General features: G+C 41.2%; 1 protein-coding gene across 6 annotated transcripts in view; it reads right to left on the bottom strand.

The window, feature by feature from the left end:
* Positions 1–26,795, bottom strand: part of GRIP1 (glutamate receptor interacting protein 1) — a 678,373-nt gene that overhangs the window by 266,139 nt on the left and 385,439 nt on the right. Inside the window, exon 1 of one of the 6 annotated variants that reach the window (XM_032347120.1) lies at positions 7,640–8,093. The exons of 4 other annotated variants lie outside the window; for them this stretch is intronic. In XM_032347120.1, coding sequence (XP_032203011.1) covers positions 7,640–7,694 — 55 coding nt within the window. In that variant the 5' untranslated portion in view covers positions 7,695–8,093. Of the gene's footprint in view, positions 1–7,639; positions 8,094–26,795 lie in introns of those variants that run through there. One more of the 6 variants, XM_032347123.1, reaches the window with a different exon arrangement.

Raw genomic sequence — 26,795 nt, 5'->3', positions numbered from 1 at the left:
GTGCCCCGAGATGTCACCTTATTTTAAAAGGAATTCAGTTTTGTTTTGAAAATCGAACAGAAAGTTTCCTTGGCACAAATTTTAATTACTGTGCTTTTTAAACAACTGAGTCTGAATTCTTTTAATAAGAAGTGTTTTCTCATTTTCGCATTGCCCAAAAGCTTGGTCTGAACTGAGGTGGTCACCACTGCCTAAGAAATATGAGACCATTTTGTTTTTATTGCTTTTATAATGGCAAGGTCAAGGTGTCTCTTTCCATTTGAAAGGTGAAGTAACATCCCTCAAGAAACTAAATGTGACAAACATTGGTTTCGTGACTTTTCCTTTGAATATATGTGGTATTGAAACTGTAATAAAGTAATTACAAAAGAAATGGTGCGAAAATATATTTTTCTGTAGATTCATAAGCATAGATTATTAAATTTTAGTTGAACATATCATTCTCATGTGTATGTGCAAAATAGTGCCAAGAGACTTCATAAAAGAGAGAAAGAGTGAAAGAAGGATCACATTGACTGCTACCTTATATTCTGAGAAATTTTCAGAATACTATATTTTGTCTATTCTCCAATAGTAGGAGATAACTAGAAATACGTTTTCTGCCAGAACAAATGGAATTTACTAAGATAAAAAAATCTTGAGGGGCGCCTGGGTGGCTCAGTGGGTTAAGCCGCTGCCTTTGGCTCAGGTCGTGATCTCAGGGTCCTGGGATCGGGTCCAGCGTCGGGCTCTCTGCTCAGCGGGGAGCCTGCTTCCTTCTCTCTCTCTGCCTGCCTCTCTGACTACTTGTGATCTCTCTCTGTCAAATAAATAAATAAAATCTTAAAAAAAATTTTTTGAATAAATCAATTGCTGTAGTCAATTAAAATTAAATTATTTTGTTATGGCTAACATGAACATAAACCGTACAAAAGTCTTCACATAGGATTTTTAACGTGTAGATGGGGAAACCGAGATTCAGTGAGGGCGTTCTCATTTCCGCCACACCAGTGAAAAAAGAAGAGCTGGGGCAGGATCATGTATCTTCTTTCTTCCATATCAATTCTATTTCCCCTATACCAAATGGAATGCCAAGGGATCAGAGATGCATTGCTTTAGTTGGTTCTCTCTCATGTCTAGATGGACAAGTATATATGGTTCCCATCCACTCCTACTACTCTAGAAAAATCTGGTGGCAAAAATGAATCACTGAGTCTCATTTTCCCCAAATGTACAAGTTAACACATTAGCATGACTATCTGAAATCGGCCTTCCTTTTCCCAGCAACCAACCAGCTTTTTCTTCCTGATCAGCCACAATTACGTTAGAAGGGGATGGACTCCTTCTAGTTCATTGGAGGTTATGTGAGGGATAGCCAAATCGTCCCTCAGCAGGACAGGCGCCTCTCGCAAGGAGATAAAGCATTTCTAGTATGCAATGCCTATGCAGAAGATGGGGAGTGGGGGTGGGAAATAAACCTGGAACTACGAGAAGTCTAGCCAGTTTACAAAAGAAAAGGCTGAGACGACTAGGAGTAATCTGGTACAAGCCACTGTCCAATGTAAACGCTCCAGAGCGCTGGGCCAGGAGGACGGGAAGAATTCCATCACACTCACCACCACTCGCAGCACCTGGGGGAGAAAGACACACCCCAGAGATCTGGTTCCAGAATTCACCCTTTCCGACAGTTTCTGTGTTTGTGAGAGAAACTTGTCCGTGCTTTAGCAACACTTCAAACTCCAACAAAATAAGCAATTTTATTGTGTGAAACAACTTTTAAGTGCATGGGGTATTTTTTTAAATTTGATAGACTGGAATGATAAACTAGCTTTGATAGGGTGAAATGGAGTGGTAGAGGCAAAGGAGAAAGGATATGTTTTCAGGTGAGGTTTGAAAAGGGATGGAAAGTTAATGAGGTGAAGAGATACAGTCAAACTGTTCCAGATGGCAGGATCTGACAGAGGAGGCCAGCGAGGGTTAGCAAAAGAAATGAGGATGGGGAGATGGGAGACTGGGGTCCAGCAGAGAGAGGGCATTCTCAACCTAGATGATAATCAATTCTGAATCACGTCACAGAGTGGATGAGGAGAATGCTGGCGCAGCTGGGAGACCAGACACAGACAGATGGGCAAGTGCAGAGGGACCTAAACAGAAAATCTGAGCCTATCAGAAGATGAGCAATCATGTCCAGAACAATGACATGAGCCCGAGGAATTCCTTGGATTAAAAGAACGTAGCAGAAAGGGAAGGGATAAGAAGTCTTTTTCCTTTTCCGTCAAACAAAATAATTAAATGCATTATTGCAGTTGATTGAGATTGCATATGGGAAATGAATTTCTGAATAGGAAAAAAATTCAACACTGGATGAGTGTCAAAGTATCTTGGAGTTTAGAGGGACTCAGAGGTCACTTGAATAATCCTTTGGAAGACTGTCAGACACGTTGTGAGATTGTTCTTGTTGGGGAGAATTAAGAATGAGATTGCTGGCTGTCTAAAATAGTTGAGTTTCAGTTCTCTCAGGAGACAAGTCCTAGATTAATGTCTGACCTTCCTTTTCAAGCACGATGAGTCTGTGATTGGGGGAAGCGTAAGGAGCAAAGACTGAAGGGAAGAGACTGCGGGTATGATCGGAACAAAGCCTTTTAGTCCTGCTCGGTGTCAGTGGCTAAAGTCATGCCCATGGATGCTCAGGCAGTGGATGAGAAGAAAGGATACTGAGGTTGGGAGGAGAAATAAGGAAGGAGAAAGAGGCAGAGAGAAAGAAAAGAGGCACAGCAGGGAACAGTTGGATGCCAGCCACAAATGTCTCACTCAGATACCCCACTGGGATGCAGGTCAACAGGGCTGCCTGTCTAGGAAGCTAATGGGACAGGCCAGAGACAGTTAATTCTAATTCCAGGCCACTTGTGTGTTTGGGAAGAGAGAGGAAGGGAAGGCAGGTAGGAAATAAAATGACCCTGAGGCCATCTATGATTTTGGAATCTGTAGTAAAATGAAAGCAGAGAATTTTGGACATGAGGTTTGAGGCAGTAGAGAGAAGACGGGAAGACAAACTGAATGGTGACAAAACACAAAGGGTGAAGAGAGCCATGGTCCCCGTGGAATGTCAGTAAACATTCATTGGCTGCTGTTGACTTTGGTAGACAGAGGGAAACTGGTGAAAGGAAAATGCCACTGCCAGCGGGACATGGAAGTTCAGGTTCCTGGGCCCCAAACAGCGGTCCCTGAGGAGGGAGTAGAGTCACACCCATTACCACCACAGAAAGTGATGCTAAGCACATGAGGACAACCAGCCTCCAGGAAAAAGAAATGATGAAACCATGACAGGAGAGAGCGCACAAAGCCTGTCAAAGCTGTGAAAATATATTCCCTTCTCAGAGAACATATTCACTTCTCTCAAGGCCCGTAGCCCCTGGCGGAGAAAGCAGGACTCCCAGATGTAGCAGCTGTGAAGGTAGACGCCAAGAAGCCTTCCTTTACTCACTCAAGAAACTTCCTCTGTCAGATGTGGCTAGAAAGCTGAGAAAATGTTATTTTTGAATTTGGCTCCAAGGCCAGGTAATCAGCAGACAGTCTCATTCTGTAGGAGAGGACAGGCCTAGTGGCAGAAGACTCCACTAGGCCTGTCTCCAGATTTCAGTGCTAGGTGGAAAAGAATGCTTTTGACAATATTTGGTCTATGGGGGGCTCAAAGTTCCTGTCCTAATGGTAGGGGCAGGCCTTTCAAGTTAAAGTTATTTTCTTCTGGTTCTACCTTTGTAGGGGACCAAGAAGGCAAACAAATTGGAAGTTGCTTGAAGGCTTCATAAGAAAAGAAGACTCGATGCCCAAATCTGAGAAGTGTTAAGTTTGCCTAAAACATACTCTGATATAATACTGTGGGCCATGCTTCTGTGTGGGATGACCCTTGAAAATTATTCTCAAATAAAGAACTACTCACTTATTGTTTAAAATATATTGATTAAAAAAATGCTTGATACAAACAACACCCAAAGAACAAATAATCCAATCAAGAAATGGGCAGAGGACATGAACAAACATTTCTGCAAAGAAGACATCCAGATGGCCAACAGACACATGAAAAAGTGTTCCACATCACTCAGCATCAGGGAAATAAAAATCAAAACAACAGTGAGATACCACCTCACACCAGTCAGAATGGCTAAAATTAACAAGTCAGGAAACGACAGATGCTGGCGAGGATGTGGAGAAAGGGGAACCCTCCTACACTGTTAGTGGGAATGCAAGCTGGTGCAACCACTCTGGAAAACAGCATGGAGGATCCTCAAAAAGTTGAAAATAGAGCTACCTTATGACCCAGCAATTGCACTACTGGGTATTTACCCTAAAGATACAAACATAGTGATCCGAAGGGTCACGTGCTCCCGCATGTTTATAGCGGCAATGTCCACAATAGCCAAACTATAGAAGAAGCCTAGATGCCCATCAACAGATGAATGGATAAAGAAGATGAGGTATATAATGTCTACAATGGAATACTATGCAGCCATCAAAAAGAAACGAAACTTGCCATTTGCAATGACATGGATGGGACTAGAGGGTATTATGCTTAGCGAAATAAGTCAATCAGAGAAAGACAACTAGCATATGATCTCCCTGATATGAGGAAGTAGAGCTGCAATGTGAGGGGTTTGGGGGGGTAGGAAAAGAATAAATGAAACAAGATGGGATCGGGAGGGAGACAAACCATAAGAGACTCTTACTGTCACAAAACAAACTGAGGGTGACTGTGGGGAGGGGGGTTAGGGAGAGGGTGGTAGGGTTATGGACATTGGGGAGGGTATGTGATATGGTGAGTGCTGTGAAGCTGTGAAGTGTGTAAACCTGGAAATTCACAGACCTGTACCCCTGGGGCTAATAATACATTATATGTTTATAAAAAAATTAAAAATTTAAAAAAAATGCTTGATACACCTATAAAAATGCCCGCCTAGGATTCTAGCGCAAAAAAAAATCACAGTCCCTGGCACACACAGGCATCTGCTACATAGAGAGGTGAATGAAGAAGCTAAAAAACAAGTCAGCTACAAAGAGTGTAGGTATATGTAGAAAACAGTTTTCCTTTTATTGCACCCTTTTCTCCTTAGGAGAATTAAAAAAGATAACTGCAATTGCCATTGCAATTGTGGGCTACATGAAGCAAGGTTGTTTTGGAAACATGAAGCTCATCTCCCCTCCCCCGCCCAAGATCTGGATAAGGTTCTAGCCACCAGGGGTCTAGTAAAGAACTTGAAACATTTGCTAAACTTCCATGGATAATTCACAAGACCCACCCATTTCAACTATGCAAATCCTATTCATTTTACCAAACATTACTCGGAGCCTACTACACTGTGCTAAGTATCTGGAGGAGGTGTATTAGTGGCAGTCCTCAGTGAGTATAAACAATATACAGGTTTTTGGGGTGGAGGTTGAGGGTGTGGGAATTGTGTGGCCAGAAAAGAAGGAAACTTCATCCCAGTGCAAATCCACAATCATATCTGCACCACTCCCACCCCCAAGAAAACCCGAAGGAGGACCATTAAGATGACAATTCCTTATATTTCTTGGTTTTATTAGAGCAGCCTAAGAAAAAGAGCACCATAGGTAGGGGTGGCGTTCAAAGAACTCAATGAACAACAGGTAGCTTTGGTCGGCCTTGAACCTGGTGTGACTGAACTGTGAGTGGATAGCAAGGAAAGGCACTGCCCCACTCAGGCATACCCCTGCCAATGCTCCAACATCCAGTCCGACATGCAGAGGAGTCAAATTATGGTAAATTGTTTCCATATACAGATTTTATTTTAGTCATCAATTGACAGTATGAAGCTAAGTACTGAATGGAAAACAGCAGATACAAAGATTTTTGGGGGAAACAAAATGGCAACTACAAAGAAGGCGTTAATACTTTCTTCATTTTTCCAGATTTTTAGCAACTGCCTTAATAAACATTTAAATCCCCTTCCACTGCAGGCGAACAATGCTTCCAAAAGACTCAGAAAACTGGTAAAAGTTTAAAAAAATATTTGTAATAACATTGTTTGGGTCCACTCTCATTTTTAATATGTAGGCCTTATGAAAGAATTTCTGATACACATGAGTAAAAATTATTGTTCCATGATTATCGTGTAAGAAGAGCATCAACTTCTCAACATCAAGATAGGTAAATGCTAAAATCAGCTAAGAAAAGAACTTTTCAGAATAAGAGTCCTTTCTTTAAAAATCGTAGCCAAAACCAAAACATGAAGGATAGTCTTTTAATAGTGATTCATAAACAGAAATTGTGCATTTATACCAATTGCCAAGGATACCACCAAAACAGAATTTACAACCCCATGCTAACAGCCTAATTTAAAATGGATAGTCTTTCCTATATTTTCCCCAAAGTACCTTTTAAAAGACTTGTTCTGCTATCCAAACAACTTGCAAATGCATTGGGTAAGTTGGGCTATAGTATTTATTCTCTTTCCTGTTATTGACTCAAGATCTATTTCTCACTATTTGCTTTGTGCTCATTCTTCTGCCAAATAAAATATTAATTGCATTTTTAGCTGCACTGCTGGTGATCAAAGAACTCTGATATGTCAAGCTAAACTGATAGAAATAGCATCCATTACCATATTTATAGGTTCAGAGCTCCTAGAGCATAATTACACCCATTAATTACTTGACAGTACTCTATATTACAAGCTAAAAAAGAAAGACATTTGCAGGTACACCAATGAGTAAAGTTTTTTTTTTTTTTTAAAATAATAAATTCTCTCTAAGGAAGATCCTATCTAAAGGAAAGAAAGCAAGAGGGCTCTCATATCTATACGTAGCTAAGGGAGAATTTTTAAGCATTCACTAACTTTGGAACAGAAGACACACAAAGTAAAATGAGATGGCACAGATCGAGGGATTTCCAAGAAAAGCATAATTTAAATGTTTCAGAGAGATTTAATTAATATTTTAGAGTTCTAAGAGAGATAATCTCGAGCCAGCAATTCTTGATGATAAGCTACAGAGCAATGATTTTTACTTTCAAATAAACTTCTTCAAATATCACCTAGGACCAGAGCATTTCAAATTACCTACACTTCTGAACGTGCACTGCTAACACATAAAACCAAAATAAAGCTGTCCTCAGATAAAGCTCATGAGATGTTGGAAATTAATCAAATAAACAATGATTCTGTAGATTCCCCAGCTGTGCGAGTCCTGAAGCTGCCAGCTGCGTTTAGCACATGTATGAGGCAAAGGACGGTAACACACACTTGACTTCTCTTGACCAGTTAATCAGTATGCAAAATGACGGTTTCTCATGGTAACTTCAGCACCGGACCCCAACACGTTTTCTTTTCAGCAATGACTGAAGTCGTTAAGAAGAAGAAAAAAAAAAAAAAAGAAAAGAAAGAAAGAAAGAAAAGAAAAGAAAAAGAAAAAAAAAACCCACACAAGCCAGATTTCTTCCTAATCTCAGCACGAACACAACCAGGATGGAAGGACAAAAAGCAATGCAGACTCTACCTGTATGTCTATTTTTGCATATTTCACGGAATTCTTTGTTGCCTGACAATAAATCGTAAAGGCAGTCATATCTGAAAGTAAAAACCGTTAAACTGTGTTTCTAGGCGACTGCAACAGACGCGAAGAGTGAATAACAAGGAAATCACGGTACCTTTAGTAAGTCGTCTCAGAATTTGACAACGGCATTTAAAAGAGACAGCTATCATTCTTGCTCACTGCTTTCTGTGGCAAAGTGTACTCAGGGCTCTGCTCTGGTGGCCGCAGAGGCAGCAGCATATGAATTCCTTGCGCACATACCAGGAGAAAGGTAGTCCCAGCGGGGAGTGACAAAGCTTAATTCCTCTTGGCTGATGCAGAGGTCCGCTACATGTCATCTGGCAAAGCTGTGTCATTCACAACTACTACCACCCCTGCCCGCCACAGCTTCCTCCCCCTGCACAATCACAATGGCTTAGAAAGTGAGGCTGTTTCGATAGCAACAAAGCACCAAATTGTGGAAAACAGGGACAACGCTGGGAGAGGAGCCGCTCCATAAATCTAATACTAAGCGCAGAGCAATGCATTCAGTTTGAGGCAAAGGGCTACGTATTCCAGCCGTTTCACCGACCCCCGCTCCCTCTCAGCTCAGCATCAAGTCAGCGTGCTTTATGTGTCTCATTTAACTGGAAATGGTAGTGAAATGCTTGCACCCACACTTCACAAAGAAACGCATATATCATCTACTATGTTTTCGCAACAAGAATGGAAGGCACAAGGGAGGGAGGCAATTTATCTCTGGGATTCAGAACAAAATAGAAGGGAAACAGCCCTATCACAGAGTCAGAAAGACCTATTTGGCACTTTGCAAATCCGTGAGGGGCCCAGGCTGTCTAGGTTTGGAGACGAAATGCAAGAAGGGGTAAGGGAAAGGGCTCAGGCAAGGGGACCATCAGGCAGAGGGAGACCCGGTCCCCTTAATTACTCTTTCAAAAAAAAAAAAAAATTGGCTGGAAAGCAACACAGTCAAGATTGTTCCTAAAGATACCAGGAATAAATATAAACAAGGCCAAGTACTTCTATTTTTAATGTACTTTATTTAACAGCCCTCCCCAAAACCATTCTTCTCATTATGCAAATAAAACAGTCTTGTGACATTGCAGATATCTGTCAGTATCTCTGCTTCAGTGGAGTGAAGAGGAAATTAACAAACCCTTCACAATCCATTCACAAAATGACAAGAAGGCGGAGCACATTTCTTCATCTGCTTACACCAGCCTACTCACCAGTCAATACAAACTAACATTTGATATGGAATTTTCATAAAAATCCAAGAAGCTCCTGCAGGAGTTAATACAAACATTCAGAACCCCTCCAGAAAAATCACAGTTGGCCAGGAACTTTAAAAACAACAACAACAACAACAACAATTAGTCAAAATAAAAAGATATACCACTGTCCAAACTATTTAACTAATATTTCTAGGACTAAATGAATTATTCATACAGTGTTATTTTCTACCCCCAAGGCTGGGGAAAAAAAAACCAAACCCTATCAAACTGGTTTCTAAAATAACTTCCAATAACCCAAATTTAGTCATAGAGCTTTCTCCTCTTCATTCATAAATTCCATATTAAGTCAAACAATTTCAACTTACTGATATTGAAATGAATATGCTTTCTATTTGGGGTCTAATAGGAAAATAATTTGTGTAAAAAGTAGCTGAATATCATAAGCATTTACTTTAAAGGTTTTGAAAAGAACACAATTCCCTGACCAAAGACAGCCTCACTAAAGCAGTCAGCTGCCACTAATCAATAGGAAAGTACATTAAATAGATTGTATTACAGAATCGAATTTTTATAACTGCTTCAATTAGCATAAATCTGTTTTTGCATTTCAACCCATCTCATTTTCATCTTTATTAGATCATCCCTAGTAATCTTCTAGCTTCCTTGATATTTTTTTTTTTTTGCTTTAATAGAAATGTACCTTAGTGCTAGAGAATTGGGTTATTAACCAAAGTGAGATAAATATTTATAGTTAGCTCTTTAAAAGATCCTCTCTTAATTTCACATCTTTCTTTAAATCAGTACTCAGAATACGCCGTCGTCAAATAGCATTAGTAAAATCTTGCCTATGGACTAGCACCACTCCAGCCCATTTTATTAATGTCTATTCAAATAAAACTCAGAATCATACAGGAATCTCTTGCCCCCTGCTGTTATGCTTACTCAGATCTAATTTGCTTCTTCCTTAAGGCTAAAGTGATCAAATATTTCCTCTTTTACTAGAATGCTCATTCTTTTTTCAATGCTCTGTCTTCTGGTCCTAAGAAAGATCCTCAGAACTGCTAAAATACCCTACTTTCCTGGCAGTAGAAAAAAACCCTACCCTGGAGCCGCTTGAAAGGTTCCTGGAGGCTCAAATTAGGGGAATTTTTTTTTTTTCTCTTTGGAAATTATGGCTGCCAATCCATATATATCCTATTAGCCAGCTCAGGCTGAGCTCCAGGAATCTCACAGAAATAGAACCATCTTGGAGTGACCCTTTTCTAGGAAATGAAGGAATCTGCCATGTGTTCCTACCTCCTTCCATTTTTGGTCTCTCTGGTCCTGAGAGATTTCCTTAGGAGCCATTCCCAGCTCTTGCTCCTTATCCGAAGCCCTTCCTCCTCTCTTCACCTGACTCCAGCCTCGCCTACATCCTGGACTCTAATGCTGACAGAACGGCTTCTAGCAGGCAAGCTTTTTCTATCTCACAGCTCACGGGACCATAGGACAGAGGTCTCAAGGAGGCGAGGCAACGGAACCACAGCCTACTAACGTAAGCCGCCCTTGGACCAAGTAACCTACATTTCTCAGCCACCAGTTTAATACAAGTGTTTGTCGGTGGAACCCTATAATCAACTGTGTCGATTATGGTGGCTCGGTGGGGGTCTAGATAACACAAACTTAACAGCATGCTCTTGGAAGGTCACCAAGTGGGGACTGTAGAGATACAAAGCTGGCAAAATGGTAGAAACTATTTTTCTGACTAAGATCCAAAGTGATCTGGAAATTGATGAAGTTTAACTTTTTTTTTTTTTAAATCTCAGTATATGAAAACATGTGCTTACTGGATTCAGGGCTGATTACTCCTTTAAAATGATAATTCTTATTTCACCATTTCTTTATAATACTAGTTTTCCAGGCCCCCTGGGTGGCTCAGTCAGTTAAGCGTCTGACTCCTGATTTTGGCTCAGGTCATGATCTCAGGGTTTTAAGATCCAGGCCCATATGGGTCTCCACACTCACTGGGGAATCTGCTTGAGATTCTCCCTCTCTATCAGCTCTTCCCTGCCCCCTCCCTCTCTAAATAAATAAATAAGACTTCCTGTGTGTGTGTGTGTGTGTGTGTGTTTACAAAGCACTGTCATACACAATGTTTCACTGGCATGACTCTGGTGTGGGGTTTTGTTCCTGGTAAGGAACCTGGTTCTCAGAGAGAGAATTCTTCATCAAAGTCACTCAGCCAGTAAGTTGCAAGAACAGGAAAAGAGTCCAAGGCCTCTCACCTGGGCCGAATATTCTTTCTACTCTTTACCTTTTCACTGTGTCCCTTCTCCACTGATAGAAACGGTTATCTTGATTACAAGGGGAGAATCCAATGAACAAAGAACCTTTCCATGCAGTTACATTTTACAGTCTACCACTTCGAGCTCCCCTTCTCCCCTGCCCCTACCCACAGCCCTCTTAGGTCCTGCTAGTGTGTGTCCACAACCACGGTGACTGAAAGGACCCAGAAACTGGAGGTGGTTAAGACCACTTCCTCCAGGTTCCAGACCATTATGACCCAAGTGTTTACCAGAAGAGTCCATTCTGACTGGGTGGTATCTTTGTTATATTTGTTTTTAAATAGTTTCGTATTACTGCCAGTGACAGTATGGTACAAATTTCATCATGGGATGGAGAATGGAAGTGTGACCAAAACCAAACCAAACCAAACCAAAACAACATTTCAGACTGGCTTAGGATTCATATATACATATATATAAAATTTATATCATATATATCATATATTTATAAAATTTATTTATATATAAATATATAAAATAAATAGAAATACACTTATAAACATAAATATATGATAAATATATAATAATCATATATATTCATATATAACATATAAAATATATATTATATATAACACATACTTATATATTATATATAAAATAATAAATATAAATATAATATGTATATAATTTATTTTTAAGTAGGCTTCATGCCCAACATGGGGCTTGAACTCATGACCCTGAGATCAAGAGTTGCATGCTCCACTGACTGAGCCAGCCAGGTACACCTCCAACATATTTCCAAAACTATTCTGCAGCACTATCAACAATGGGAACAACCCCCTCTGCCACACAGATGATTTAATTCTCATCTCCTTGATGCTTCTCTATTGGACTCTTTCTTTGTAAAATCTCCAGCCCCCAAAATAAACACTGCTGCTTACGATTCTTCTGATTCATAATAAATCATAAGCCACAAGTTTTCTGCCATATACCTCTACCTGGGAAATTCATTTATTTTATTTATTTTTAGGATTTTATTTATTTATTTGAGGGGTGGGGAGAGAGCATGAACAGGGGGAGGGGCAGAGGGACAGGGACAAGCAGACTCCCTGCTGACTGGGGAGCATCATGTAGGGCTCTACCTCAGGACCCGGGATGACAACCTGAACCGAAGTCAGATGCTTAACTTACAGAGCCACCCACGTGCCCTAGGAAGTTCATTAAACACACACACACACACACACACACACACACACACACACATACACAATGGGGTCAACTCCACAAATAAATACCCCGCTATTTTATATCATTAGAATCAATTTGATTAAAGTACTAACGTAATGTGTACCTTCTTCTTCATGTCAGCTGATTTTGTAAATCTGTTACAAAATATACTTGATAGATCCCACTGGTTTGAGTATTGGGCTCTTACCTTTCTTTTTCATCGAATGCAGTTGATTCTAAATGTTTAGCATGGCGAGGTCATTATTTGGATAGCACAGGATATCTTGAATTTGCTAGTATTGAATCAGTATACTGACTTTTCCCCCCTCACACTTGGTAATTGTTAGGCATCTCCCAAGTCTTGAGGGGATTTTAGAAAATGGTGTTCTTGGAGGTTTCAAAATGTGAGGAGAACCTCCGATTCAGCTACTTATGGATAATCTCACTAGTTCATGCTTAGCTTATGACAATCAGTTGTTTTTCATTTCCTTTTCAACAGTGTTTAAAGTAACTATGATCCTCACACACATTCTAATTCTCGTGACCACCATCTACCACTGAATTCACGAAGTGTGTCGGCGTGAGACCAAACTCTCGGATGGGGCTCCGCACGGAACCCGTCCATGCCGAGCTGCCGCTGAGGACCACTGAGAAGCCGGCAAAGCCAGACCTTATGTGCAGAGAGAGGTTCCAAGGATGTGGAGATTTGGTGTAATTGCCCAAGACAGGATTTATTAGGCATTTTTTACAAATATTTTATGAGAAAACATTTGTGTGGAAGTAATGATGCCCTTTAGGAAGTGTCATTAGGATATACTGTGGCAAATCCAGGGTGATTAAGAAGCACTTAGTGGCTGTGAGCCTCGGGGGGCCTGCCTTCAGAGGGAGGGTGTAATGCACACTGTGTGTGGGATTTGCTGATCTGCTCAGGGCTCTAATGCTCTTCACGGGGCCAAGGCAAGAAGTTTGCCTCCACCTCACATGGGAAGGCCAGGAAAGCTCCCACCAAGGTAACAACCTTAGAAATGTGTCAGCTGAAAGCATCAGGTGGGAAATGGTAAAGAATGGAGTGTGGAGACAATGAGAAATAGAGCACACAAGAAAACGTGCCAGAAATCAGCCCCATAAGAGACCAGGTTAAACTGATTAGTTACTGCGGCCCCATGGAGAGAGAAGATGGTATAGTGGTCAGAAACCCAGGCTTTAGAGGGCGCCTGGGTGGCTCAGTGGGTTAAAGCCTCTGCCTTCGGCTCAGGTCATGATCTCAGGGTCCTGGGATCAAGCCCTGCATCAGGCTCCCTGCTTAGCAGAGAGCCCGCTTCTCCCCTGCCCCTCTCTGGCTGCCTTCTGTGCCTACTTGTGATCTCTGTATGTCAAATAAATAAATAAATATCTTTTAAAAACAAAAACAAAACCCGGCCTTTAGAATTAAATTGACCGGCTTTCATCCCGCTTTTCCCACTAAATGGCTGTGTCACCTTGAGCAAGTTAGCGAATCTCTCTGCTCTTCATTTGTAAAATGGTGAAAATCCTTTCTTGGCTTGTTTTCATAATTCACTGAATTATTTGTGTAAAGTGCCTAGAACAGAGAATGGGAAAACAATTTCACTAATCACTCTGTTTTTGGTAGGGAATACAATCATATCATCTGGCATTTGGTTATAGGGCCCAGACTCTTGAGGTAGGGCTAGGATTAAGAATCAAAATGATTTGTTTTCCATGAAGTCTTCCATGATTGCAATGGCATGAGATAATCTCCCCTCAACTCCTAAAATGTTTCCTGCCCTCATGTATTTTCCTCTCCTGTTCCTGAATGATGGCATTGCCTCAAATACCGTCAAAGCACCTTACCCCCTTCTGCACTGAATTTACTCCAGGTTCCAGCAGCCTCAAATCTTGGGTCTATGACTCAATCTTGCTCTCATTCCAAACCACATTCCCTGGTCCTTGATTCCCAGATCTGTGTCATACCCATGGCCATCTCAGATTAGCCAGGAACCCAATCTAGCCCCTCACTTTGTCCCCAGCAAGATGCCTTTTCCTCCTTCATGCTCTTGCTGACATCAACACCCTTTTCCTCAGCAGTCCGTTCCTTTCAAGTCCTTCTTTAAAACCCCTCTCAACACTCTCCCATTCTGACCATGAGCATCTAGTTGAAAGCTCCGTAGTTTTGAGGGTTTTTTAGGGCAAAATTAAAGGGTACTTAATATAAATCATCTCATGCATTAGGACAACAGATAGCCCAGGATATTCAAATACTTTGACTATACTGTGAAGATAACCTAGAGGTAAGCCTGTTATCTGAACAATGAAGAAAGGTGGACTATGTCATACAAAAAACCTTCTGCCCAGCAAAGGAAACCACCCAGAAAATGAGAAGGCAAACTACTGAATGAGAGAAAATATTTGTAAATCATATATCTGATAAGGGGATAATACCCAAAATATATAAAGAGCTCATACAACTCAATAGCAAAAAGAAAAGAAAAGAAAAGAAAAGAAAAGAAAAGAAAAGAAAAAAGATCTGACTAAGAGTAAGTAGAGGATCTGAATAGACATTTGCAAAGAAGATACAGATGCCCACCAAGTACGAGACAACATCACCAACTGTCAGGAAAATAACAATCAAATCTACAATGAACTATTGTCTCCCACCTGTAAGACCAGCTATTATTTAAAAAAAAAAAAAAAGGCAAGAAATAACAAGTGTTGGTGAGGACATGGAGAAATAGGGGACCCTTGCCCCCTGTTGGTGGGAATGCAAACTGGTGCAGCTACTGTGGAAAACAGTACGGAAGGTCCTCAAAAAATTTAAAATAGAACTACTATATGATCCAGCAATTCCACTTCTGGCATTTATCCAAAACAAAAACAAAAACAAAACAGAACAAAAAAAACCACACAAAAAAACCCAAGACATAACCAAACCAAACCACTAATTCAAAAATAAATTTGCACCTCCAGGTTCCTGCAGCATTATTTACAATAGCCAAGGTAAGAAAACTACCTAAGTGTGTGTCAATGGATAAAGAAAATGTATGTTTATACTATATATGTGTGTGTGTATAGTATCATATACATATAAGCATATAATGGAACATTATTCAGCTATAAAAAGACTGAAATCTTGCCCTTGTGACAACATGGATAGACCCTGAGGATATTATGCTACACGAAGTGTCAGACTGAGAAAGACACATATACTGTATGATCTTACTTATATGTGAAATCTAAAAAAAACCAAACCCAAGCTTATAGATAGAGAAAACAGATTGGAGGGTAGCCAGAAGCAAGACATGGGGAGCAAGCAAAATGGGTGAAGGCGGTCAGCAGGTATGAACTTCTAGTTATGAATTAAACAAGTCCTGGGGATACAATGTACAGCATAGTGACTACTGTACTCCATATCTGAAAATTGCTAAGAGAGTAAATCTTTTCTTTTTTTTTTTTTGGTACAAACTTTTTTTCCGCCCTAGGAGAGTAAATCTTAAAAATTCTCATCACACACACAAAAATTCTGTTAGTTACGTATGGTGACTGATGTTAACAGGAATTACTGGTATCAGTATGGTGATGCTTTTGCAATGTATTCAAATAATGAATCATATTGTGTACAAGAAACTAATACAATGTTATATGTCAATGATACCTCAACTTTTTTTTTTAAAAAAGGGAAATCTAACAGGAGAGGCTCTATAGATATTAAAAAGACTAACTTATAGGAGCAGGGACTAAAGCTGACTTAAGGGACTGCTAATTTTCCACACCTCCAGGATGTGTGCAGGGGTTTATGTGCTAGTAAGAAGGCAAGAAACAAAACTAATTCAAAAGCCTAATCATAAGGAGTGTGTGCATGGGAACAAGATCAGATCAAGGGCAGAAATAGAATTTCCCAAGGGGTTTGGCTAAAGTTCTTATACAGCCCACCTCCATACTTAATCTATTATAACCTATTGATTTATTTTTCCCGAGGTCACTAAACACTATCTAACATACTATTTTATTATTTGTTTATTGTCTGCCTTCTGCCACCTAGAGCTTTTTCTTTTTCCAAATTAGAGATTTTTTTGGGGGAGGGGTCTGTGTTCATTGCCTAGCACTGTACCTAGCACATGGGCAATATTCAATAAAATTTTTGGCAAATAAATAAGTTGGGCATGGGGACTCCCTTCTAGTGGACTTCTTTTATAAGCAATACTATTTCTAAAGCTCTTCTACAAAAGATGAAGTCAACAACTTTAGGATGAAAAAAAAAAAGGTTCTGCCACATTAAGAGCAAATTCTTCCAAATAACAACATGTTTCTTGAAGACTGTTTGTGGAGGGGGGAGGGCAGAAAGATGCCATGTACCTTCCTTTCCAGAACACACCTCAGATTTATTCCTGGCGCTTCTGACAAGATGATTCATAAGGATCCTATTGTTCTCCAAATATGAAGAAACACACAACACAGCTAGTTTTTCACTGAAGTCAGAGGCAGCAAGAGCAACCAAGAAAAACCCAAAGTAAAAGATGCTAAAATTAAAAAGAATTCTCTCTGGCTTGGCGAGAAAAAAGAAAGTAGCAAATGCGAATTATCTTGATAGCAGATTCTGGTCTAACGCCCATAATTACGGGCTGTCAAGGATATTATGTATCTCTAAAATAGCAGATGTGTCTGTTTTTAAAACTTTCTAAATCCAGTAGTACACAGCTAAATAACTTTTTAATTCCATCTTCAGCAGGACTTTGTACTATAACAATTAACCTCCAAACTCACCTTGTTGCTTGTTTTAGCTGCTATTTTGACAGTTTTCATTTTGTTGACACAGAAGTTACAGCTTCCGTGGTAAGAAAGGCAGGCATTAAAAACAAACTACACCTCCAAACCACCTCAGTTCTAAGACAATTTACTCATTCAAATAAAGTTGAGCTGACAATATTTTAAGATATCCCAGAGAGACATAACCATCTAAAGAATTTGAATGCAATGAGGGAAAAGGAAGTCTTGATATTATTACCATATCAGACACAATGAAATTGACAGACTCCATCAGTCCTCCAAGCCACGTGCAATACAATTGGAGGACTAATGCCATCATCCACTATAATATTATAACCAAATGACACGGAAATGATGGTGGAAAGTATGAAAAAGGAAAAGTATATATGGGAAATAGGATGGCAGAAGGGAAAGATTTCCTAAGGACACAGAAGTCTCCGGTTAAATTTGGATGTGGTACGGATTGGCTGTTTGATCTTGGGTAAGAGTTCCTGAGCAACTCCTTTATGCTCACCACCACCAAGGGTCCTGCAAGTACGAAGGTAAAAAAGATCACACTCTTTTTTGCCAAAAAAGGATACTAGTGGGGGAATTTCAACACAGAACACTCTCTACACTCTACACCAGAATTCCAAACAACAAACTACAGAACCACTTTACATAAGACGACATAAAGCCATATGAACTGCTTATCTGTGCAACATCAAGGCTCACCTCCCCTTTGAAGAAGAGTAACACTTTACTCTTTTACTCTTTGAGGAGCCACTGTCAGTCCATGCAGTGTGGGTGGAGTGGGCACCCCCCCTCATCACCCCTCCAGGGCATTAGGTCTGACCAAATGAGCACATGATCCACTTAATCACATGGATTGGTGCAGAAATAGGCAGTCATACAAGCCTGTCTGATGAGCTGCAATCCTAGGATTTTTGTTAGAATGACTACAAAGGAAATATTCTTCTAGCAAGAATTAGGTTAGAAGCCTGGGGCCGCCATCTTATCACCACTTTGAGAGAAGTGACCTTTGACCCGTGCTAAGGCAGAGGAAAATAGTAAGTGATGGAAGATGTTGTTGGAATATCTGGATCCATCCATTCTTGAAGCCATAACAGACTGGACATTTTGGTTATATTTGTCAGTATTGTCCCCTGTTTGCTAATCCAGCTTGAACTGAGTTTCTGTCACTTGGAATTGGAAGTGTTTTGGTTACTGCTCTTTCTATTTTCTTTTTATAGATTTCTTTATTTTAGAGAGGGGAGGAGGGAAGAGGGGGAGAATCTCAAGCAGACCCCCACTGAATGCAGAGCCCGACACAGGGCTCATCTCAGACCCTGAGATCATGACCTGAGCCAAAACCAAGAGTTGGATGCTTAACCAAATGAGCCACCCAGGCATCCTGATGGTCTCTCTAAACTCCCCTACAGTTCTGCCATTTTATTACAATACTGATATTTTATCAGCATTATACTGCAAATGAGATAACAAGAAGGCACTTTGTTGATTTTAAAGTGCTCTACAAGGAATAGGAGGGTTATGAAAATAACAATATTCAAATTCAAATAGATACGTATGTGTGTAAATGTGTGTGTGTGTGTGTACTGAAAAAAAGTTAAGAGGCTCCAGGGTGCACACCATTTGTAATAATATAGTGATATAAGAAGTACAGATGCAGAAAACAAGGAAGAGAAAGGTCTTGCTCCTTCTGTGCTTCCTTCATAGGAAATCCCCTTTTTAGCAAATCTCAAAGGTTTCAGCTAACCATTACCTAAGCTATGTTCCTAAACTCATTACCACACCCCTGAAGGACTCTTTTCACTCTGTTAAAAAAAAATAGTAGCCATTATTTTTCACTTTTTTCCCCATAAAAATAACATTAAGGGCTCCTTGGAGATATCTTACAAACACTTTCACTCACTGATCACTGATTTAAGGAGGAAAAAAACTACGTCAAGTTGTTTCTTTTATTTTCCTCTAAAAGAGGACCAACCTTTTAATAATGCCTAGACAGGGACAAGGCTCGATAAAGGCGGAAGGAGAGCAGAAACGAGGAATAAGAGAAAACAAGCTGGTGTGGAGGGATAGTCTACGTTCGGTCTCTCTCTCTTATCGGGCATCTTCTTAAGATCCAGGTAGGTGAGCCCCTGACATCCAGCAAGAGCCAAGTGGGTTTTGGATTCCGGCTGTGCAGTGGGGTGGATAGCTATTAGAGGGCAGCAAAGGATCAGAAGTGAGAACACAGGGTTCAGGTAGGCTGCAGGAACAGATGGGGTGACTGGGAAACTAAGTCCAGCTGCGAGGATTAACTTGCAAAGGGCCCCTTGGAGTTCTTATGCAGCTCATGAGCTCTTATGCAGCTCAGTCTGCGTCCACAGCAATGCAAGGACTCACTGAGTATCCATGATAGGATCACAGGTAGACAGGTACCAGGAAACCAGGAGTGTAGGGGAAAGCCAAGAGAGAGCCCAAATGAAGGAAAGGTGGTGGGGAGATTAGAGAGACCCGCATTCTGACTAGAATTCGGGGATGAGGTCCACGGGTTATGATGACTATTGTCATGTTTTCCATCATCACTGTCATTGCCAGCAGCAGCAATGGCCTGGTTAGCACTTAAGTGAAGCTCCCTGGGTACCGGGCACGGTCTAAGCATTGACATACATTGATTTTCTCAGTGAATTTTCAAAAAAAGTCCATGCAGGAGAAACTATTATTGCCCCCTTTTGGCAGTTGAGGGAGTTCCTTCTACTCGCTCACCACACTTTGGAGCAATGATTGTAATTTGTCCAGTCAACTCTTCAGGGAACTGAAAGTTTCCGGGGGAAGGGGGAGTGGGAGGGAGAGACAAAGGCAAGTCTTTGCATCTTGAGGGTCTCGGCACCTAAGACTTGGAGAACAGTAAGTTCTTAATGAGTTTCTTTTTCTTGAATGAAAGAAAGCATGAATGAAGAGGAAAGGACTAGGGGAAGAAGGATGTCCTATTCCAAAGTGTACAGTGTATGCTGGGGTGTAAAAGGCTGAGGACTAACCACACAAGAGCTGTACCTCTCAGATTCATGTGCCCAGAAGGCAGCCCTAATGGAGGCACCTCAGCTCCAGGTGGTGGGGTCCTACCATAGCTTTCACTTGCAGAAGGTCCTTACTATCTCTGGATTTCTCTTCCTTAGCCCTTTTCTTATAGAAGAGGAGTTGATCGCTTCTCGGCCTTTTGGCTAAGATCAACTATAGAATAGAAGCTGAATATATAGACATTCTAGGAAGCATTATATTAACCACGGGCTGGCAGTAGGCACTGCACATGTCTGGTATATGCATTCTGGAACAGTCTGGGGCTTTCTAGTGTGAGGTCACCTGAGGGGTCTGGATGCTTCTGGGGGTGTTGGCTAAGGAAGCTCTAATAAGAAGTGTCAGGTTCTAGAGCCTCTGTCTTCATTTCTGAATCCTCTCTGGGTTCCCAGAGGCTCCCCTAGATCTTTGGCTTCTCCCTGAGCATCCATCTTGGACGTAGGATCCCAGTCTCTTGGGAGTTTTCCTAGAAGGTTTTAGAAACTCCCTGGCTTCAAAATATATAGAAGAACTACCTCAAGGGCCAGCAGACTCCAAATATACCCAACCATTTTCATCACAGAGGGCTCGTAAAAAGATCCTGAGGGACACTGGGAAGCCAGCTTCACATATGAGGCACAGAGGGGAGAGTCTGTGGTCCTGCTCCCAAATCCTTGATGGCCTAAGCCTCTTAAATATCTATTATCTATGGATTTTTAAGGCAGTGTTATTTAATACAATTTGAGCTACAAATGTAAGACCATATATAATTTACTGTTTTCTAGGAGTCACATTAAAAAATGTTAAAAAAAAACCAACCCAGATAAAATTAATGAGATAGTTCTCAATTTATTTTATCCAGTAGATCTATATTTTCATTTATCATGTGATTGATGTAAAAAATTATCAACGCGGGTCCCTGGGTAGCTCAGTGGGTTAAGCCTCTGCCTTCACTCAGGTCATGATCTCAGGGTCCTGGATCAAGCCCCACGTCAGGCTCTCCGCTCGGCAGGGAGCCTGCTTCCCCCTTCTCTCTATGCCTGTCTCTCTGCCTATCTATGATCTCTGTCTGTCAAATAAATAAATAAAATATTAAAAAAAAATTATCAACGCAATTTTTACTATTCTTCCCTCATACTAAGTCCTTGCAATCTGGTGAGTATTTTATATTTATAGCACATCTCAGTTTGGAAAAGCTGTATTTCGAGGGCTCACTAGGCACACGCAGCTACCATATTGAATGGTACAGGCCTAGGACAACTCTATAACAATTATGAAAAGAACTCTCGCTATGAGACAGCATTTTCTTGTAGGACAAATTCTGCTTCCTGTCCTACCCTTTATTTCCTGTCCAGACAAATGACACATCATTCATCTAGTTTCCCCAGGTCCAGACACCTGGCTGTCACCCTGGCCTCCTCTTCATTCCCATACCCAACTGTCTACCGGGTCCTTCATCCCCAGCAGCTGCTACCTTGCTTTAAAACCACACCCTGTATTGCATTAGTCTGACCATTAAGGTTGCATGAATTTTCTCTATGCTCATCTCAGACCCCTTTGAGTTATCTTTCTGACTTTTGCTTTTTTAAAAAAAAAAAAAAAAAGGTCGATTATCCCTGTCTGAAACCCTTTCAGTCTCCGTGGTAATGCCTTCAAGGATCTTCGAGAAATGGTCCCTACCTTCTTCTCCAGTCTCTCCACTGCTGTTTGTAAAGATCCAGCCACACAGAATGATAAGGAACACCCAGAACAACACAAGCCTACTCCAAAATCCATGCTTTCACTTGCTGTCCCACCCTTGCCTGGGATTCTGGGAAAGGCACTTACTACTTACCCTCTCATCTCTGCTACTGGGCTCCCTATGGAAGAGGTGGGTCTCGTTTGCCCTTGACTCTGGAACACTGAACATGTAACTGGAACACTGAAGGCACGTGATGCATGAATGGATGAATAAATAGTAAAATTCAACAGACCTTAGTTTGAGATGTGACTTCATCAATTTCTAGCTACATAGCCTCAGAGAAGTCAACCTCTCTAAACACCAGATTCCTCACCTATAAATTGTGAATTGTAATACTTGTCCTGTCCATCTCACAGGCTTCTAAAATTGTTACATAAATTATTATATAAAATTTATAAAATATTTACAAAATTTAAATATACAGTTATACACATACACACAGATTTGCCTGGAGATACATGTATATGTCTTCAGGCAAATCTCTCAAGCCATTCCCTTCCTCCCCAAAACCCCACCCAAAAGGCTCAGATATTACAATACAATTAATCAACACCAGTTATGAGAAGCATTAACAATCTGAAACATTTATCTGTTACAGATCATTTTCTTCAGGTCAAGAGATTTCTCAATATAATTTTCAGCTGTGAACTATGAATTATAAGTCAATGAGAAGTTTTCAGGTACAGAATTTAGTCTCCATGAAAATACTAATTAAAGCAGGAGAGGGAGGTAGCTAGCTTTACATACACACCCAAAACTAAAGTAGTAAACAGTCTTATAAACGACTTCATTCCGTGATGCATAATACCTTGTGATAACCATGTTTTGGATACTGTTAGAGATATGAGAAGGCAGCCGTGGGTACCTGCTTTGAGGAGCTTAAGCTCTGGTTAAATGAATCATGACATAGTTCTCAGCAGTATATGTGCTGTAGTCATTCAGAGTGAAAAAAATGTGATTAGGGGTTCAGGTCTTTTAGGCAGCCTTCATGGAAGAAACAAGTCTTGGAAGAAAGGCCAAAATTTTTGGTAAGAAAAAAACCACATCACATTCTGTATCAAAAACGCAAAGGAACAGAGTCAAACCATATACATTAAATCTATGTGATTTCAGTCCTTTGGGCCTTTCTCTCGGCTCACTCTCTCTTTACACACACACACACACACACACACACACTATGCTATATTTTATATAATATATTCTCTGTATTTTCCTATTCCACAACCATTCTCAGTTCTTGGTTGACTCTCATTAGATGAGCATTTTGCCATGTTGAAAATGATTCTTTGACTCAGCATCTACATTTTGGCTGGCTGTTTTATCTGCTTGACCCAAGAAATACAAGGATTGGTCAAGGATAATTCTGACTTTATGAGATTTTTGATTCATTTAACTTTAGAACTACCCACAGCATGCTCAACTCCAATGCTACTAAACTCACAGACTTTCTAGATCAATTCTGATGAAGTTATTTCTCATAGTAAGGATGTTCTTTAAGTGCTGTGCCTTTAGTCATTTATATCCATGGTCCTCACTGAGGACAAGAACACAAACGGTTAGAAACATTACATTTGTGCAAATCCTGTGATGTATATTTGGGCCAATAAGAAAAAACTATCAAATGGACACAGCAGAGATTTCTTCCGTAGTACCAGAAAAGAGTCAAAACATTTAATTAAAAATAAAACAGAGAAGAGCTTACTTTCAAGTTTTAAGGGATATTTAAAAATGCATTTATTTTTATTTATTTTATTTTTTGAGAGAGAGAGAGTGTGAGTGTGGTGGGGAGAGGCAGAGAGAGAGAGAGAGAGAGTGAGAGAGTGAGAGAGAGAGCATCTTCAGCAGCCTCCATGCCCAGGGCAGAGTCTGACTCTGTCTGATGACCTGAGCCTAAACCAAGAGTAAAAAATGCTGAACCAACTGAGCCACCCAGGTGCCCCTAAAAAGTGCATGGACCTTTTCAAAGGTAGTTAGCTCCCTTAGTTTTTATCTTTCCCATTTTATAGCTCTTTAAGTGTCTTTAAATGGTTGGCTGTATTATCAAGTCTAGAATTCTACAATGCTCCCAGAATGCCCTTGGTCACTCATTCTTCCATATTTTTGGTTGTGAGTCCCCGTGGTCAATAAAAAATTTCTTTTTACAGGCATTTTTTATTCCAAAGCTACCTTTCATTTGGCTTCATATCTAATGTTTTATTTTCAGGACTGACATTAAAACTAGTCCCCAGGAAGAAAGGTCTTCCACAAATCTTCTCTGCACTTGTTTAGGGAGGGAGATACAGAAGCTGAATTGATCAAAAGGGAGTCACGGAAGGATGAAATATTTTGCAGAGGCATATGCTAATGGAAGTACACCAACTGCTAACACCCACAGCTTACAGGGAGCTTCATAAACTGGTGAGCTGATGGAAAAGCAAAGTTGTAAAGGAATAGCCAAATCTACTCCCCACCCCACCCCCTAAATGAGGGGCATCTTTTAAAATAAGAAATTAGAGTACCATTTGATATAATTCATGGCACGAGACAGCTTTTGAGTAAATTCCCACCCTGTCCTTTTCCTGTCCTCTCCTCTCCGTTTTTCCTTATCAATCTCTCAGCAGGGTTTAGGTTTCAGCATTGGCACCGGCGGACAGAATTGGAAACAAGTGCTTTCTGCAAGTCACTGCAAGCTCCCATGTTGTAATTCCATCCTTGTCCATCAGACACAGACTCCCGGTTGCTGCTACCCTTAAAGTCAATTCTCTGTCATTACAACTGTAATTTTTCACTTATTTCAGGAGTTCATTTTGTGCAAGCCTTTGGGAAGCCTCCCTCCTCGGATGTGGCTCAGACGGAACAGGAATCTGCATGGAGAACCAAGCGGTCACTCTCTTTCTCAGCACTGTCATCGTATTCTAATAGCAACCCTTAGACTGCCATGATGACGTCGGGGCCAAACTTATTAAGAGACAAGGCCATCTATCACCATTATTTGGAAATCTCATCTAGCAAAGGATTTATGATCTGATTTCAGAGGAGATTAAAAAAATACCAAAGATTGGAAAAAGCATGTGTGATGGTGCATGAAAATGAGATGGATTTCCCAAGGGACCTGGGGCTGGCGACACTCCGTTGTCAGCCACATCACCTTGCCAGTGTGGAGTGGGCTTGTCTGAGACCACTAAGCGCCACAGCTTAGAGGTACTGGAAGGGTGATGGGTACCCAGAGCACCACAAAGCAGTCAGAACAGCGCAGCAGCTGAGAATGTGGGCTCTGGAGCTAAACCGCCTGGGCTTGCATGTAGGATACAGGCTAAGGCAAGTGACTAAACAGCTTTGTGCCTCAGTTTCCCTAGCTCTTTATAAGATTGTTATAAGGATTAAATGAGTCAGGACTTGTGCCCAAAGTCTAGAAGTCTCTAGAACAGTACCTGAGGTACAGCAAATGCTACCTAAATGCCTGTAAAGCCAGTAGTCACCTACCTCACAGGGTTATTGAGACGCTCAAAGGGCCTACCATAAATAAAGTACTGGGAATAGTGTGTGGGACAGGGTAGGTCCTGGAGTGTCAGCCGCTGCTATTGTGACTGTTGCTATCACTGTAATAACATTCGTCAGTAGGGATGCCAGTACTAGGATTCCCTAACACGGTCTGCGTCCCCATCCCAAGAGAGCCTGGTCTTGAGCTTAGGGCTGACGTCTTAACTCAGGTTGTCAAACCGGCAGCTCAAGGGTCACATAGGGATTAGAGGTGCCTCCATTTTGCCTGCGCTGCTTAAAATGTTAACTCGTTGCGCCTTCTAGAAATTTCTTTTTTTTTAATTTTATTTATTTGTTTGAGAGAGAGAGAGCATGAGAGGGGAGGGTCAGAGGGAGAAGCAGATTCCTTGCCGAGCAGGGAGTCGGATGTGGGACTCTGAGATCCTGACCTGAGCCGAAGGCAGTTGCTTAATCCCCTGAGCCACCCAGGTATCCCCTTCTAGAAATTTCTGCAGTTCATTTACAATTATGGACTTGTGGGTTCTTTGGAAAGACTCCAGAGGTCATGCCACTCTGGGCCTGCATTCCCATATGGCAACTCTCAGCAGGGGGTGAGCAACCGGATGCCTGTTTAGGTATTTGGGGAACAGCTTCAGCAGCTCACCCCACTCCCCACCAGGTTTAGTCCCTTCATACTGCTATCTGCCCAGCCCTTGCAGGCACTGTGTTTGCTGTTTCCACCTCCGCCAGCATCTATTCTAGGCCTCCGTGGGGGGTATGCCCTCATATAGAATGTGTTTTTAACGGCCCGGACCCCAACTGAAACTCTGATGAATGTTAGGGAAACTCCCCTGTAACAAACACACAAACTCATATGCTTACGACACGTGATAATCCAGGGGGGTCTGTGGAGGCCCTGAAGCCCACTCACGGAGAAATTATTCCCAGATTTAAGGGTTTATTCACGAACAAGAAAATCCTATTAATCTTCATCCTCACTTAGGTTCCTATTTTATCTCACAATGTTGCAAGGATGAGGACTTGATTAAAATAAGGGAAATCATGCAGGTGCCCAAACTGAAGGACAAGGCAAAATGCTCTGAAGGGACACCTTCGGTGGTTGATCTGGTCTCAGTGAAATGTTGCAACTTTAAAAGAAAACTAGCCTATGGGCTTGCTATCTCATTTCACTTCCTAAGCACTTCACTCCACCTTTCCTCCACATTCTCAGCCACGGTCAACGCCGCCCAGACAGAAAAAGGCGGCCCCTTCTCAAAACACCTTACTGCCATCTGCTGGTAGAAAAATGCCATACTAAGTACGTGTAGTCCTCATGTCTGTGAGAATGCCTCCCCCCACCCCTGCCCCGCCCCCCCATACCAGGGGTCCTTGAGTAGTGAGTGTCTGCAGCTGCACTACGGTTTCCAGCATGATTTGGTTTGGGAGCCTCCCTGACATGGGCTGACTGTTCCTACAAGAGGCTCGTATCCAGATGAGGCAGCAGAGAGCAGTCCTTACAAACTTGGCTGTTTTGAGTTTTTAAAAGCTTTC

Source organism: Mustela erminea, chromosome 6, assembly GCF_009829155.1.
Source record: "Mustela erminea isolate mMusErm1 chromosome 6, mMusErm1.Pri, whole genome shotgun sequence".
NCBI lineage: Eukaryota > Metazoa > Chordata > Mammalia > Carnivora > Mustelidae > Mustela > Mustela erminea.
The sequence above is the reverse complement of the archived record's forward strand: the minus strand, read 5'-3'. Positions and strand labels throughout refer to the sequence as shown.